This window comes from Anguilla rostrata, chromosome 9 (assembly GCF_018555375.3).
Source record: "Anguilla rostrata isolate EN2019 chromosome 9, ASM1855537v3, whole genome shotgun sequence".
Taxonomy (NCBI): Eukaryota; Metazoa; Chordata; class Actinopteri; order Anguilliformes; family Anguillidae; genus Anguilla; species Anguilla rostrata.
Genome location: NC_057941.1, coordinates 14,871,242 through 14,888,697, shown reverse-complemented (window position 1 = coordinate 14,888,697; position 17,456 = coordinate 14,871,242). Strand labels below are relative to the sequence as shown.

Below are 17,456 nucleotides of genomic sequence, written 5' to 3'. Positions count from 1 at the left end.
TTCTGAACAAGCAAGTCAGGTGCTTTGAACTGGTTTCTGGGGACAACTAGCTGGGAACTAGTAAGACTCAGTCTTCACAGAGATGGAGGAAAAAGTGGAAATAACATCCTCCAACAAATCTTACAGCAGATGAATGACTGATTTATCTGCTACTAAGCCTCAAGATACACACACATACTGTGGAGAAAAATGTATTTTTCTGGCAAAACCTGGTTTTAGACAGACACCCACATAGACACAGCTGCTCAAACATGTATATATTAAGCCATACACTAGATTGTGAGAAATCAGAACAATGATAGAAGCAAAAAAACAGAATTCCCCCTTGTTAAGACTATGATTGTAGCAAGCAAAAAAAAGGTACTTTGAGCCAGGAGGAGGTGGGTACCAACCTTTTACAGGCAATTTGACACATGCCAAAGAGATAAATGATGGCAAACTCTAAATCGTCCCCAAGCGTCTGTAACGCTATATGTTTGCAAGTAATTAAAAGAAGGTCCCAGTTGGCAACCATGTCATATTGAAATACAATTCACTGAACAAATTACCTTTCGGTTGAGGTTTATGCAAAGTGGGATACTGGGGACCACTCTGCAAGATCTTGTCACCGCAGTGGGGGGGGAGGGGGGCAGACTTCCACGAACAATCTTGAAGCATTGACTTTAATTTGCTAGGAAGGTCAATCATTCAAAACTGGGCAACAAGCCAAGAGCTTAATATTGTAATTCAGGAGTTTAAAATGGAGGTGAAAGGATAAATATTTCCAGAGAGGATGAATACACTAAGCAGAAAATTATGTTAAATGTTCTGTGAAAACAACAGCAACAGTGGTCTTATTGCACACACAAGTCACAATATTGGAGCCCACTCACCTTTTTCCACCCTTTACCACAAAGTGCTCGTAAAAGCCTCCTCCTGACATCAAATGTGAGACATTTTTTTCAATATTTCTTCCATTAAACCGTTCTTTTTCTTTGAGTGACCACCAGACCGCGGAACATTTGAATCTATTTTGATTACAGTAAGAACCCAGAGAACATGCCTTAAACTCCCAATTATAAGTAGACTGAAAGCCTCAGTAAGCCCTAAAGCGCATAGGTAACTCATCATTTTTACAGTCCACTGACAGATATCACAGAAAATTAGGCACCACATGGCTCTGATCACACTTTATTAAAGTTAAAAAAGATGTCTGCTCTCTGTGATACAATGTTTAGCAAGGACAAAGCACAAAGACCTAAAGCCATCCAACCCTATGAAATCCCAGAGAGCAAAGCACCTTTCTGGGGAGCAGCTGAACTACTCATTGTGAGTTGCTGAGGGTGGCTGCGGTGGCTTATGATTAGTGAACTGGGCTTGCAATTTATGTGGTTGCATGTTTGATTCCCCAGTAGAGTGCTGCGGTTGTACCCTTGAACAAGGTACTTAACCTGCTTGTGTTAGCAAATATTCAGCTTTATAAATGGATTGTATGTAAAAAATAATTGTCCAAGCAACCGCCTCTGGGAACCTGCAACTGCAATGACTGACCACTGTCATTCTTCCCAATTGATTTTCTCTCTTTAAGGCTACTCTGACATGGTCTAACTTGTGTATTCTAGTACATACTCTGATTGTACAAATGGTTTCGAAATTGTCAGTGTTAATATTACAGAAACGTACATCAACATAGATAAAATTTTTAATGCATGCCAACCATATTATGACAAAACTTACTGTATCAACGTGTCAGTTCATAACAGACTTTTTCAACGCAAATTAAATACATGTACCGCACTGCATTTTTCACTTACATGAAATAATATAATATACATAGTAACTTTACATAATATAGTAATGATATCTGTGCTTGTTGTCTACTTGATACCTTTCACGTAATAACACTCATGTGCATGTTTGCTGTGTGTGTTTTTGATTAATTAGATGTTTTTTCGTTTTAAATATTTTGACTTTAATAAAATAATTATAAAAAAAACAGAAAGGCTTCTGTATATTTTTGTTTAAGATCACTACAACACAATACAAAGAATAATAAAGTGAATGTTTTAAGAAGAATAAAATGCACATAAACTTCTACTCATAGGATGTTATTGATTGACTGTGTACATTATGGTCGTGATCGGAGAACTAACTACTTGAAAGAACGGACCGCTTTCTTGCTCTCCCATTGATGGTGGGTTGTAACTATTTTTACTGTATAAGCTGTGTAAGTTGCTCTGGATAAGATCAACTGATGAATGCTTAATGTCAATGGAAATGCAGTGAACACCATGGTTTATATCCAAGCATTTATTATTTCAAACATGACAGTTTTTATGAAATATATTACATTAATTATCCAATTAGCCTATGTCTAACTAACAGTAAATTGTCAAGACAATTTGTATCTCTAGTTAAAGCAGACAGTGAGAGCTACAAAACAAGGTGTCACTTGATGAGATTGAGAAAATATTCCTGGAGATATGACCGTTCGAATGCTGTGTTTTTGCGGAACACAGTTGTGAGAATACTGGCACATTTTTTTTTCTCATAACATTACACCTGCAGACCAATAACTATTGAATGTGCTATATTTGTATAGTCCCTAACCCAGTGCTTACTATGAATTAGAATAAGTTTGATTAGGATAGTGTTTAAACTATAATTTCACAAAAATATGAAAAATTGATATCTCAGGTTTAACCTCTAATTTAATTTATCTTTAAACCATGAATGCTTGGAGAAAAATGGCTGCCTGCTGCCTGCAAGAGGGGTGGAGATGAGTGGATGAATGTAGAGAACAAAGAGGCGCGAAGAAAATTGGGGCAGCTTATCTGCTTCTCCTTCATTAAAGTCAATGTTGATTATTGATGAAATATCTGTATCATAAGTGCTATATTTTGTGAGCTCACAAATTGTCCCATAGCCTATAGCAGATCTTAGATGTGGTCAGCCCATTTAAAGCCGCAAAATAAGTTGCAAGTTTCAAATAGCCTAGAAGTAGTTGCATATAGGCTACACTAGCGTGTACAAACATGAACCTGACATTGTGGTTCGCATTGAGACACTAATTAATATGTAATCAGCAACATAACATGAAAGTCATAGTATACCAACATAACAACTTACTGTAATTCCAGAATCCCGATGTGCCCGAAGTGTGAATATACAGAGCACTAATTCACCTCATATACTATCGCTGTACTTTGACAGCCTACATTCTATTGACTGTTGTGGAACACAATGCATTGGCGACTGTATATCCATTTAAGTTTAAGGCATGTGTGTTGTTATTTGGCATGTAGCCCTGGCTACCATCAAACAGCGATCCCAGCAATGCAGACCAGTGCGCAAACACTCTAAATACTAGCGATGAATGTGATTTCATCCTGCAGACGTCATGCAACATGAGCGCTTACAGGGAATAAGGTAACCAATATGCGGAAATCCAATATACCATATATTTTGAAGCACAAAATGTACAACACTAGTCTAAAGCTACCTTCACACCTGGCATTGTAACTATAAACAGTAACAACAACTATAACCATACATACACAATTTCACAAGTACACACTTTACGATGTTGTCCCACAATCCATAATATTCTACAGTCAGTATTGTTCTGAGAAGCATCATTCGGAAGATGGAGGACAACTATTTCATCGATCTCATACTACTGTACTTATTTACTTCTAAACTATACAAAAAAGCACAATTGGCAAATTTGGGTCCATTAAAGGAACCTCATATCCAGGTGTCTACCAATGCATGCCCAGATAGTAGCTTTTATTGTGGCAATTTTATAAATCAGGATCACTACTGTCAAGCGGGACAACTTAAAAACTCTCGTTCAAACTGTTTGAATAAAATACCATACTGTAGGTGAGTAATGTATGCAGGAAGCTGGGATGTCTGTCATGGAATGTTCAACTGCCAGTGAAAGATGCGGCACAAGGATTTTTCACTTTAGAATGGTTTATGATTTCCTGAAGATACTTTATCATAGTGCCTGCATTAAAAAAGTGAGCAATCCACATTTATAGTTATAGTTATTTTTTGCTGCATTTATAGTTAATGTAGTGGGAACATATGCATTCTGATTGCTTGATATGAATTTATTGCCAAAATCATTATAGTTATCGTAACAGTTATTGTTCTTGGTGTGAAGGTACCTACCATAAGACTATTTCAGGAAGAGGAAAGCCATGCATACGAGCCATTTCCCAAATTATTGACCTTCAGCGAATTAATTCTGTATATCCTTTTCGATAGTTTTCTCATGATGTGATAAGAAAGTTTCTCATTATGATGGGGTCCTTTTCTCATAAAGCCGTATACTGGTTTGTCCTTATAATGAGAAATGATTCTCTGTTCACAAGAAAAGTTTATCATTATAAGTTTCTTGTTATAACAAAAAAGCCTCCTGTAATAACGATATACTGAGTGTAAAATCTTTTTTCAGTGTGGCAGCAATGCGTTGCCACAATTTTGTATTGTATTATTAATAGAACATTATTATTGTATTAATGAAGATAAACTATTACTAGTGTTTATTTTTATCTGGGAAATATGCCACTTAGTTGCTGGAGATATCAGCAGCCTAGTGTATACTGTGTATACTAAGATGATGTATTTGGTATTTGGTTGTTCTCACACCATGTTTGCTGACCTATGGCAGGCATGGCAGATTTGTTAAAGGGGACCTGCACCTAAAAGGTATTTTTTTATATTTTTCCATGTTATTTGGCCCTAATATGCTGAAAAAATCTGTTCATCCTATAGAGCAGAACCACCATTTCTGCATATTTAGACTAGCCAGATGATGCGAAGCACGTTATCTGGCTAGTTTCGAGGGTGAGTCAAGCCTGGGGTACCCAAGAGCCACCGCAATTCCTTCCCCTTTGCCTTTTTCAGAAAAAAGGGTGGGAAATGCAAATAGTCTACTGTCTGCTGTCCCCACCTACGCACATGCAAGCATAGAGACAGGGCAAGAATAGGCCACACCCCCAAGATAGGAGAAAACAAACTGTTGCGCTCCATAGGGTTAGTATTAGCAGTCACTGGATAACAGAGATTATAAAAATGCCAAAATGTTGTTGTGTGTTGGGTTGCACAAATGACAACCCAATTTTAAGTTTTATGTCTTCTTGTGTAAAAAGACCAGGCCAATGAGGAGAAAAAGTGGATTCAGGCCATTAAACATGAGGCTAAAGCTGGAAAACTCTGGGATCCTGGATAAATTCACATCTATATTTGTAGTAAATTAGCCATTTTGTCACCGTTAAGTAGGCTACTGATTAGTTTCATTAGCAGTAAGAGGCTTTGTCAGAAACGGCAATTTGTATGTTCGTTTCTTCAGGGTGTGATGTGACGTGTAACTGCATAGCAAGCAACATTACACATCACATCACATCCTAAAGAAACAACGTAAGCTAGGTAACGTTATGTTAACTTCGCTGCTTTTAACTAAGCTACTTTTAACTAATGTTATTATGCTATCATTAAATAATTTAAACAGCTTAGTTAAAGGCAGCTTAATTTAGAGCAGCTAAGTTATAATATCTTCTTTTCAGACTATCAGTCAACCAACACAAATGGTACCACACTGTCCTTCTCTTGTTTTTTCTTGGTTGTCCCCATCAGTTCGGAACGGAGATCCCGGTCATAATAATTAGGTGTGAAAAGAGCAGCGCTGCTGATATGGCTGAAATAATTTGAATATGTATGCCCACACTGCCCCTCTCTACCCCAGGTAACACCCAACAAATCAAGTTGTAGAGCATCGCATGTGGGTGTTGAAATAACAGCAGAAAGCTGGAGAATATTGCTTTCAGAGACTTGGAATTGCTCTGTCTAGACAACAGCTGATGATAAAAAAATAAGAAATTGGGGGGGACATATTCATGATGGGCTTATAGAATAATGGGGAAAAAATATTTTGTGGGTGCAGTCCCCCTTTAAACAATTATTAATAAACGTACTTCCTAACACTTTTCCTACACATGGTTACAGGTGTTTTATTACTTTAAAAATCCCAACCATTCCACCCAAAGAGTGCCAACCATTTCACTACATACAGTGTTATTCAAACCTATATGTGATCGAGGTGAGAGTTTCATGGTAGGAAAATTATACTGCAAGATATTTAATTAATACTTTAGAAATGCAGTTTAAGCACCAACAGTGCTTCACTACAGATCTGAACCTGCAACACAAGTCACAAGCCTAATTAAATCACAGGATGGCAGAATATTTGCAAGTAAAATAAATATGCTGCCAAATGTATTGATGCACAATCACAAGTATTCATGCGTCATATGAGGCAGAACAGGACAGTATCCTGGCTTTTCATATTACAAATCACAGCTCCAAAAACACAATTCATGCTCAAGCCCAAAAACACATTGAACAACGTAATTTATCACTTCACGCTGCCAGGGCAAGAGAAATAATGAATTTATCTCACAAAAAGACCCAATCAATTCATTTTCTAATTTCTGTCTTTTTTTTCTGAGCTTTTATCAAAGGCTAAGAGATGGAAGAGCTCATTCAGACAGCTTTCACGAGAAGGGAGAAAATGGAGAGAGCACACAGACTTAATAATGCTGTTTGTATTTGGAACTATTGATTGAGTTCAGCTCTGGTCTTGAGTCGGTTTGTTTAATGCCCAAATGTGGTTTGACGAAATGAAGTGCAGAAAAACAGCACTTGAGCGGTGCTCAAATCGCGAGATGAATGACCAAGCCGGGAAGACGCTCCAATTATTAGGGGAGAATGATTTGAATTCGGGTGAAGCTGATAAATTGGTATGAAATCCAAGTGTCAAAACGGCCAATAGCAATTACACGTCCACAGGCAGTGGAAACTGGTTGGAACAGTGTCAACAATTTTACTGAGCTGGTGCCTAGATGCATACAATAAGGACAGGACTGACAGATCTAATAATGAATAAGACAGGAGACTCTTGCGGATGCCTCGCCACAAACCAAATTGCTTGGCAACTGTTAATTAAGCTTATTTAACCAAGCAGTCGCATTGCATTGTATGTGCATGCTGTCAAGGCAAAATATTTTGCTTAAAGGTTGAGTGACACTGTTCTCACTCCTGGCAGGTTTGGTTCATTGAGAACTGCCTGTGCTATGCGGGATATGCAATAATGTTTCCATACTCACCACATATTTACTTATTTGAATTGACAAAATAATAAGAATAAGCTATATGGAATGAGTTAAACCTGCAGTAGGTAACTATTTTTAGAAAGACATCAGGGAACAGTCATGCTGAATTGGTAGCAATCACAGAACGGGCTTACTGTGAGAGAAATCCAGCACCATACACTGTGTTTATACCCTCAAATTCTGCATTGTAAAATCAGGGATGCACCCCGAGCTCTTGCTTTCAGAATAAAGGGGTACAACGTGAACCAATCAAAGAGATGGGTTGGTTCAATTCATAGCCAATCAACACTAAGATTTACCTTGCACTTTCAGCTATTTGTGAATGTTGCTGTCAAAACAGTCCAAATGTCCAGAAAGCTAAAATGACCAGCAGAGCACAGAATTGGTGCAAGATGTATTGGGTAACTTTTAGTCTGGGGTAGACGTAGCCTTGTTCAACAATTTACATGTATAATATATTTTGCTATTGTTAGCTATCGCAACCCATCAAGTTGATAGCTAACTTTAGACTGAATTTGGCAAAACCATCCCTTCATTAGCTACTGGGCCAGCTGACTAAATAGAAAATGTTTTATTGTGTTATTGTTCAACTGCAACAGCAAAAATAATTCAGTTGATTTACCTGGACTTTTGAAGCTGACATTTTTAGTGTAGCTATGCCAGTCCGTAATCCTAAAATCCTGCTGGCTGAGGAGTCATAGCTAGAAACGTGGATGCACGTGAGATGTCCGGGGTGGGCGGGTGTCTCTTTCTCTGCGTGCAGGGCCAATGGACGATATGATAGTGAAAAATGTTCACTGCGACTGTTCAGAACATTGCCTACTGCATCTTTATATATGTCAGTCTGTGAATATACCTGACACTTTAGAATATTTAGCAAATGTTTCCACTCCTTCCTTGTGTGTGTGTCACATGCAATTGAGCCTTTTCATTAAAATACTACATTTGCTAACTGCAGACACTTTTACTAAATTGTCCATTTGAATCTGCAATGTAATCATGAATTTGAAATGAAATCCTGATAAATGCCACATATGGATAGCCTTCATGAGGTACAGCAAGCTTTATGTGTTTCTATTCTGCATAACCATGCATGACCTGGATATCAGCAGCCCTAGGAACAAAGTTGAATTTGGTAGCTATTTGGTCTGTTTTATCTTGTGTGGGTGGTTGCGATTTCTTCGGATCAGAGATTAATCTCATTTTTTAAAATCTCATCACAGTGGAAATAACGGATGAGTGAAATATATCTTACCCGTCCGGGGGTGGTAGACCAGAACTGCTTCATGCTGAACACACAGAGGGTCAGTGACAGGAGGAGCAGGCTCAATACGGTCGCTCCCAGCTGGTAGCCCCGGTACCTGTTCTTTTTCTCCGTCCCAACTTCAACCTTCCAGAAGAAGCAAGGAAACACAGGGCACTTAGCTACTAATCTTCATAAGCAGACCCCTTTTGAGAAATTTAGCTATTTTACTTTCCTTGATGTTACTGCAGTGTATGGACTCAAGGCCTCAACCAATTCTGACATTAGTTCCTCTAGGCCCTGTAGGAACTTAATGTAGTGGGCCGTAAGTGATTAATATTAGCAATTTAATACATATTGAACATTTTTTCAAAGTTGAATTTCATGCATGCATTAAGTAGGTAAATTGATCTGATGTGCATCACATGAGATTGATCTCTCCTTCTTTACCTTGTGTAATAACTAGAATGAAGTACAGTAGTAACCTTCCACTGACACTGCAGGAATAATTGGTTAATACAGCTTTGTTATGACTTTCTGGATCTAATTCCTAAATTTATCTTGCTTAATAGTTTCTCAATTAATGATCCATAAAGGGGAAACAAATTAAATGGAATACAAGAATGGCAACAGATATGCATTAATTTCAGTAACGAGTCACCTTATAATACCTGCACTGTATTACACAAACAACATGCCTTGCTGAGCATTTTGTAGATATATAACCCTGTAAACATCAGGGAAAAAACTATATACAGAACACAATGACAGCATGAAGACATTAACAAAATGGCTGCAATAGAGTATTACTGATTAACAGTAGTATTTATTCTGGATTTAACAAGGAAAGGTTTTGTTTTGTTTGATGAGAAGTACATTTGCCTAGCTTGTTTTCTAGATCAGTCATGCCTTTCTAGCTATTAGGAATGCTATTTCTGCATACACCGAGGATTGATTATTTTTAATTTAACTGAAGGAGAAATTTTGTATTAACATACATATTATGCTTACATATTAAAACAACAATCTTGGGTCAGGTTAGCATAGGTGATTCATAAACCATGGTCACATGATTAAGTTTTTCCTGCCTCATATGATCTTGTGACACGTATTATTGATGTCTATTGAGCCATCAGCAGAGCATCATTCTAAGGCTGCTTTGATGGATTGTGGAGTGTGTTTTCCCATATTGCTAAACTAAAAAAAGCAATAGTTTATGACCTTTTATTCATTTTATTCAGTGACATGATGAATGCACATTGAGGTTAAGTTATCAGTATAGTATAATTTATAGTGTGACAATTTTTTAAAACCTCCATCTCGTTTATAAACCCATGGTTATAGCATTTTTTTTTAATTCAAAGGAAGAACACCACCAAGATGGATTAATCTGCCATTGAGGTATGACGGTTTGTAGATGGAAGGATTAAATGAAACATGAAATAGAGTGATAACAGAAAAATTGAACTGAGCTAATATGAGTAGCACTACAATTTGCTCATTGCATATACATCTCATGTGTCATAGGAAAAAATTATAGAGCACACTTTGGGTGGCTCAAAGCAAGCTTGCCGTACTTTTGCTTAACATTCCACAGAATTCTACCTGCATTCCTTAGCATGCTAGTACTTGATTATCATGAGCATGACAAAACAAACCACTATTATATATTGTACACATATTCAATTTATTATTTTCACCAGCATCCATTATAATGCAGACACAGACATGCAATACAATTGATAACTGGCAAGATTGGCAACAGCTTGGTAATCTGACACAATATTGCACTGACAGCAGAGGCACCAGCCACACAAAGTTCAAAGCAGGGGAAAAGTGTGTGGGGGTCTCAGAGGATGACACTGAGAAGATGTATAAGAGCATGAAGTGGAGCATGGTTTAGATCCTTCAAGATCTTCCTGAAGGAGGCATTCCACGCAGGTAGATGAAATAAAGTGAGAATATTCAGTTCATCCTGTGAAAATAAGGGTTTGGAAAGTACATGTGAAGAAAGGCACTAATGAACATTTTCTTTCTGGTAATGATGTGCAGGATGGATGCTCCAGGACTTCTGTTTAGAAACAAGATTTCTCTGTCAGTCAATCACTTTTCATTCCCAAAGGGAAATAGAAACCTATTGTTGTCAAGATGGAAACTTGACTGTACATTTAATAGACATTTAAAATGATAGATATTGCACAAAGCACAATTGCAGAAAACGATTCATACAACATGCAAAGGACCATCAGTGAGGTCAAACTTATTAGGCATTCACACATTATTTATCTAAGAAGGAACAGTTAAACCAATAAAATTGAAATAAGTGCAAGGTGGATATGGCTAGAATGTCTATAGCCTTGAGATTTTTCAGCCTCTTGTTCACCCTGACTTTGAACCCACACAAAGGTTGTCCAGACAACATCAGCTTCTTAGCCTTTGTCCTCATCTGCACAACTGCAGGTGACTGGCAGTACTTGTACAAATAATGGCTGTGCGAAGTACAAAACTCTCAAGGCTGTACTCTACAATAATAATGATGCATTGCATAGTATAAGCCTTTGGAAAAGTTTTAGCCATGCAGGGATTTTTTCACTTGCTCAGCTGAGTGATGTGTTTGTGTGTGTGTCTGTGTGTGTGTGTGTGTGTGCGTGTGTGAGCATGGGGGATGGTGGCGGATGCCTTGGCACAATTCTAGGCCCTGGAAAGATTAATGAGGCAAAGAGAGAATATAGGGAGAAAAACAGTTTGAGATTTTTATCCAGGTCTGGAAAAATGCAACTCCAGGCACATTCATTCTAGGACTGGTTTAGGGATGGAAACTTGAATGAGGAACAAACTTCACTCAGCATGGAATTTGAATTCTGCAGAAGAGTGTAGGTGACTTCCAGTGAAAATATACAGACAGTTTATGGCTTAAATATTGCATGCTGTTTCCCCGGCAATGAATTATAGAGGGAGTTGAGGGATCTCTAGGAATTACTATTCTCTGTAGGGAGGGGCATGTTGTTATATTGCTTTTTCTCACTTTTTAGCCAGCCCTAACAAGCCCCTCCCTACACAACACAGGCACCGATTTTTGCGCCTCATAAATAAATACAAATAGACCAAAATTATGGTAGCACTGCAACACTGATGTATAACTCTACAGGTCTGCAAATAGTGCTCAACAGAAACTGTAAAAATATAGAAAAAAACATTTTAGCCTGCATCTCCCACAGTTCACTGAACCTAACAGCTGCTGATAGTGTGTTGCCACAAATGTCTGATTGAGGAACTCAGTGTCCGAAACCTTGTGTCTTTTAAGTTTAATAAACTGATTTAAAACCCAGGGAGTTGCAGGCCAAAATCAATATTCCAATATACATATTTTTACATAAATAAATAGTTTATGTGGCTACTTCTTATAAAAGACCATTAATCTTAAAGCTGTCTGCAGCCTTGGTAAATATTACTTGCTATTCTCATTTTTCTCATTCATTTTGCAGGGGATTTTGAATGTAACTTCATGTCACAGATGCTTTTTCCATCATAGCAGTTTATACTGTCAAAATCTACAGTACTGCTTCCCACTCGATATAACAAATTGAGAGTAAAACTTCAGGATGTGCTTCAAATGATGGGAAATGCTTTCTGTCGGCTCATTCATGATGATACTTGGTGGCTTTATATTGGTTTGTGTGTGTGTGTGGGCATAATGCAATCAAATTTTAAATTTCACACATACTGTAAGAAACCTACATTTCCAGGGTATGAAATCTAAAATTACACTTGCATAGTTTCTGTGTTGTTATGAGATTCACACACATGCAGACATTTTCCACACTACTTCAGAACCTCTGATGCCACGAGCCTCTTTTTCTTTCCACTCTACTGTGAGTCAGCCTGTTTAACCAGGATATCGCATTTATATGTTTAATTCCTTTAAGGTTATGAATTCCATAAGGTCTTCAGGTTTTGTTTTGCTATTCAGAGCATCATCACAGCTAGGAGATTGAGGTGTAAACATGAATATTTGAAATGTATTAATTTATTAACAGCTTTATTTGTTAATGCTTTGACAGCTTGACCACTGAATACAAAGCATGCTGCCATGCGAGAGCCAAGTTTTCTTTAAAAAGGAGCTTTCAGTCCCCAAGCTGACATCTATCACTTTATATCCTGCTGCTTGGATGCATTTCAAAAATACCAGTCATCTTTGTTAAAGTCATTAGCCACACCCACACACGACACGAACACACACGCACACACACTCTCTCTCTCTCTGTCTGTCTCTCTCTCTCTCACACACAAACACACACACACCCACACACACAGAAAAATTGCAATAAAACTTTTCATATTTTCTTCTCTCATAATGATTGCATTACAGTATATTTAAAAGAGACTGAACGTGCAAATGGCCATCATAATTAATCATAATAAACCGTCTTTTTCCAGATTCCTGATTTTCCACTCATGACATTTACAAAAAGAAATACATACTTAGGCAACAGTTATTTACTGTATATATTTTCCATTTTATATGAATGTGTTTAGATTATTTCTCATTGGATACATTTAGTCAACATTAGAATAATACAACAGGTAATAATAAACATATGGTAGCTATAATAACCACATCAGCTGAAACTAATAGCCCTAACTAATTATTTTCTGCTATTATGCACTTCAGGGAATTGTATCAGAAAATTATACTCACATCTTTCAAAAGAACCTCCTGACTGTTAGATTGACAGTTTAGCGCCATGATCATGTCCTTCTTGAAGGCACAGTGCTGCTTGCTGAGACAGAGCACCACGTACCTTGATCAGACCAAGACTGTGCTCAATGGGAGGGTGCGTTCAGATGGGCTAGCGATTCCAAAGCTCTTGTGATTTCCACTATACGCAAAGCAGATGTGGTCCCATGGCCAGGAATTCTGTGCAAAAGCATTTCTGAGTTCCCTAGGAGAGAATATTGAGCTAATACTCATTGAGCTAAGGATTTCAACCACTGAGAATGACCAAATATTAAAATGAGAGAAGTGTAAATTATGTCAAAAAATAGCCTAAATCCCATTGAAAATACACTGCAAAGTAAATGGAAATAAAATTGCATTTTCCAAATAGAATGTACAAGGTACCCAGGTGGACCTATGAAAATGGAAAGGAAATTGCCATGGCTGGATGTACATAAAACTTATAACCACTGTGAGGGCTATTTGCTTGAGCTGTGCTTGGTGCATTCAGATAAACACTTTCTCCAGTTCATTTTCAACTCTCACAAACAAGCCATATTCGAAGACAGACAGCATTTTTTCCAACCTCTAATTATACATTTGTGATAAATACAAAATTTCAGGCAAAAATACAGATGAAAAACAGGTTCATTTTTACAAAAAAGAAATGTCTACTCGTTTATGAGCACTTGCTTTTAACAGTTTTTGCACAAAAATATCAGGCACACCTAGCATAAAAACACAATGCATCATGAATAGATAAATGCACACACACTCATCCATGCATGTACAGTTCCATAACATATATAAATAAACAACAACAACAACAACAATTTACTCTCATTTATGCAAGGGAATTCACGCTGAACCCACTATACTACATGGCCAAAAGTATGTGGACACCTGAAATCCAACATTGCATCCAAAATTAAGGGCAGTAATATGGAATTGGTATAGCCTTTGTAGCTATAACAATCCCCACTCTTCTGAGAAGGCTTTATACTAAGTGTTCGAGCATTGCTGCCGGGACTTCAGCCAGAAGAGCATTAGTGAAGTTGGGAACTGATTGGGCAATTAGGACTGGCTCGCAGTCGGCTTTCCACATGATCGCAAAGGTTTGAATGGGGTTGAGGTCGGGGCTCAGTGCAGGCCAGTCAAGTTCTTCCACACTATTCTTGACAAAACCATTTCTATATGAACCTTGCTCTGTGTCCGGGGGCATTGAAACAGGAAAGGGCCTTCTCCTAATTGTTGGAGAAGCACAGAATCGTCTAGAATATGATTATGCTGAAGCATTAAGAAGAGCCTTCACTGGAACTGAGGGGCCTAGCCCAAACTAAGAAAAACAGGGCCAGACCAAGGGGTGTCCAGATACTTTTGGTCATATAGTGTATGTACAGTTTGGCAACTGCACATGCAGGATATTTTCAGTGAGCTAACTTAACATTTGGGAGGTCTACAAGTCCCACCCTTTTTAGCAACTGTTGTCATGTACGACAAAATAAGAGTCAGCAGGCAGCATCCAGTTAAATGAATTAGCCTATATCTATATAGTCCTGTACAGGCTATTTTTATGGCCAGTCAATTCAGAAAATTCTGCTGTTTATTACACATTAAAAAAAGAATTATTTAAAAACATTAACTTATTTCAACAGGCTTTCACCAAACTTCAGTACATCGTTGAACACCAAATAATTAGATACACATGAATATCACAGGATGAACAATCAAGAGTAGCTCCCTTTCTCTGGATCATCACACCACAACATATTAATTTCATAGATAATACATCAGTTATCAAACTGAAGACAATCAATGCAAAGTTTAGATTTCTAATCCAAGATTAACATCCTCATGATCATCATTAACTTTTCACCACCTGTGACTTTTCAATCATTTTATTGATCACTGATTTGGAATCTAAACTCAGGAGGCCTGTGATCTTTTCAAAACCCCCATTTCAGGTGGCCTGCAGGGCAGGAGTAAGTGATATATTTAAGCATCTCTTCACAAATAAATTAACTCAGCTCACTGCAAAGTTGAAATGATAGCATGTGTATGTACCATATGTCTCTCTATATTTAATTATCTTATGGTTGTAGATTTATATGCATTATTGTTATTATCAGTTAATCACAACACAGTACAATAAGATGAAATCTCAACAAAAACGTGCAAAAATGCCATGCTGTGCAGGCCTACAAAGCACTGTGTATAAGTCATTAATTAAAACATGCATGATAAAAGACATGACTTACATGAATGTTTTAAACAGCTGATGAAAACATATAGCCTACTGCAGAAATTATATGTCTTTATATGGTTATACTTGGCTGTCCAGTTCATTTCACTAAATGTACAAATTCTTGTATATTTGCAACTTAAAATACATATTGTTTGTTACATACTGCAGATATATTGATAAATAGATAAACAGAATACTTCATTATCCTCATAGGGAAATTTGTCTAGCAGCGTAACATTTGCATTTACAAACAGACATTTATACCAAGAACCATAAATACAGACAAAAATGATAAATATTTCAGACTATTAAATGGATATTGAATCTTACAAACCTTTCCAGATCTATTTTCACGTTTGTCCCATTAATGTACTGTATGTTTGTGGGTCAGAAAAACGTTTAGCCAAATAATTAAAAGTATAGTTTATTTCACAATATAAAAGAATAAACAATCTTGTTTGTGAATACAATTTCATGAACAAAATAATAATAACAATAATAATAATAATAATAATGCATTTTATTCATGATATGTGTTTCAGACACCCAAAGCACTGGATGCAGTGCAGTTACAATTCTGAAGTATACCACAGTTGAATTGCAGATTATTTCCACTATAAATGATTGACATTTGACACTCTTCATGCAACACAAAGTTATAATGACCGTATGCTATTCAGATGGTAGAGTGAAAAAACACAGGGCCAAGTCACATTAAATAATTTAGGAAACTGGCACACTAGCATTGCATTCCTCCAATCATTGAGTCAAAATCCCGTATTTGAAGCTGTTTTCACAGAAACTACTGTCAGTGTCCTTCCCGCTGAGTTACTGCTGGCTATTAATGACCACTATTAATTATTATCTTATCTCATCCAGATGCCGACAGCAGTGACTCCAGTGTGTAGTCCAGGGTTATATTAATGATATAACAAATAATTTAAAAAATATATTGCGCATAATTTTTTTGCTCTCAGCATAAATGAGAAAAGCCATATCTGCAAATAAAATGAGCCTTGCATGTAGTTAAATTTTTTTCTGCTATCAGCTCCAATGATGTTGCGGAAGCAGTGGCTATGTCTTAAACGGAAGGCAGCTGTCTCGTTGCCAACAAAGTCAGCATACTCCAACGATAGCGTCCTAACAAGGAAACTTAAAAGGCAACGAATTTGGCACTTTGAAGGCAGGTGATGTTACAGAGAAGCAACGAGACTACTAGCAAGTTAGCCGTTCACTTTTTTCAAAAATCAATGTTCTAGATCTCCATTGCTTTCAATTACCAGTAATGATTGTTACATCATTATTAGAATGTTCAGTTAAGAACACATGTGATCATACACCTTAAAGGGCAAAGCGTTCTCTTGTTGGAACCTTGACCAATTGGCTACTTCCAAAATAAAGACAGGGGTACCTTTACAATCTAATAATCTGAAAATACAAATGTAGCAAACAAAATTGCTCATAACCTGGACAATTTTGGTTAAAACATCTATGCGAAACTGGCTGGATCCACTATGGTCAATTAAACTCAAGTGCTAGTTTTTCTCTTCACAAAAACAGTTTGATGAGTTCAGCAATTACCAAAATGTACTCTCCAAACTGTGTTTGTAAAGAAACACAGTTTACTTGCATTTAAGCGTTATTCAAAATAAAGGACATTAAATCCAGGCCAGTGATTTTTATGTTTTGACATTTACAGATTTCACCTTAATAAAGCAGCTGGGTAACAATTATTTTAATGACTCATTATTAATTGAGTTCCACAAAGAGTGCCATTTAGAAGACTTTAATAAATGCTGACACTTTCTGTTATTTCCCTTCTGCAATAACAACTGTAGCACTTGCAATATTTTGCCATGGCAATATTTGCCTGAGTGAACAGATATAGAATACGGCTTTAAATAAAAAAATTTGATCCCAGTACAATCTTACTTATATCTTATTAGGAGGGGCCTTTGTGTGTTGAGTTTGCACGTCAAAGCACGTGTCTGCCTGAGTTTTCTCCCACAGTCAAAAAGAAATGCAGGTTAGACTAATTGGAGAGTCTAGATTGCTGGTTGGTATGAGTGTGTAAGTGAATGGTGTTTGCGC

General features: G+C 37.1%; 1 protein-coding gene across 3 annotated transcripts in view; it reads right to left on the bottom strand.

Moving 5' to 3' along the window:
- Nucleotides 1-17,456, bottom strand: part of tnmd (tenomodulin) — a 73,741-nt gene that overhangs the window by 48,423 nt on the left and 7,862 nt on the right. For 2 of the 3 annotated variants that reach the window (XM_064350546.1, XM_064350548.1), the window contains one exon: nt 8,416-8,550. In XM_064350546.1, coding sequence (XP_064206616.1) covers nt 8,416-8,550 — 135 coding nt within the window. Of the gene's footprint in view, nt 1-8,415; nt 8,551-13,102; nt 13,329-17,456 lie in introns of those variants that run through there. The other variant, XM_064350547.1, reaches the window with a different exon arrangement.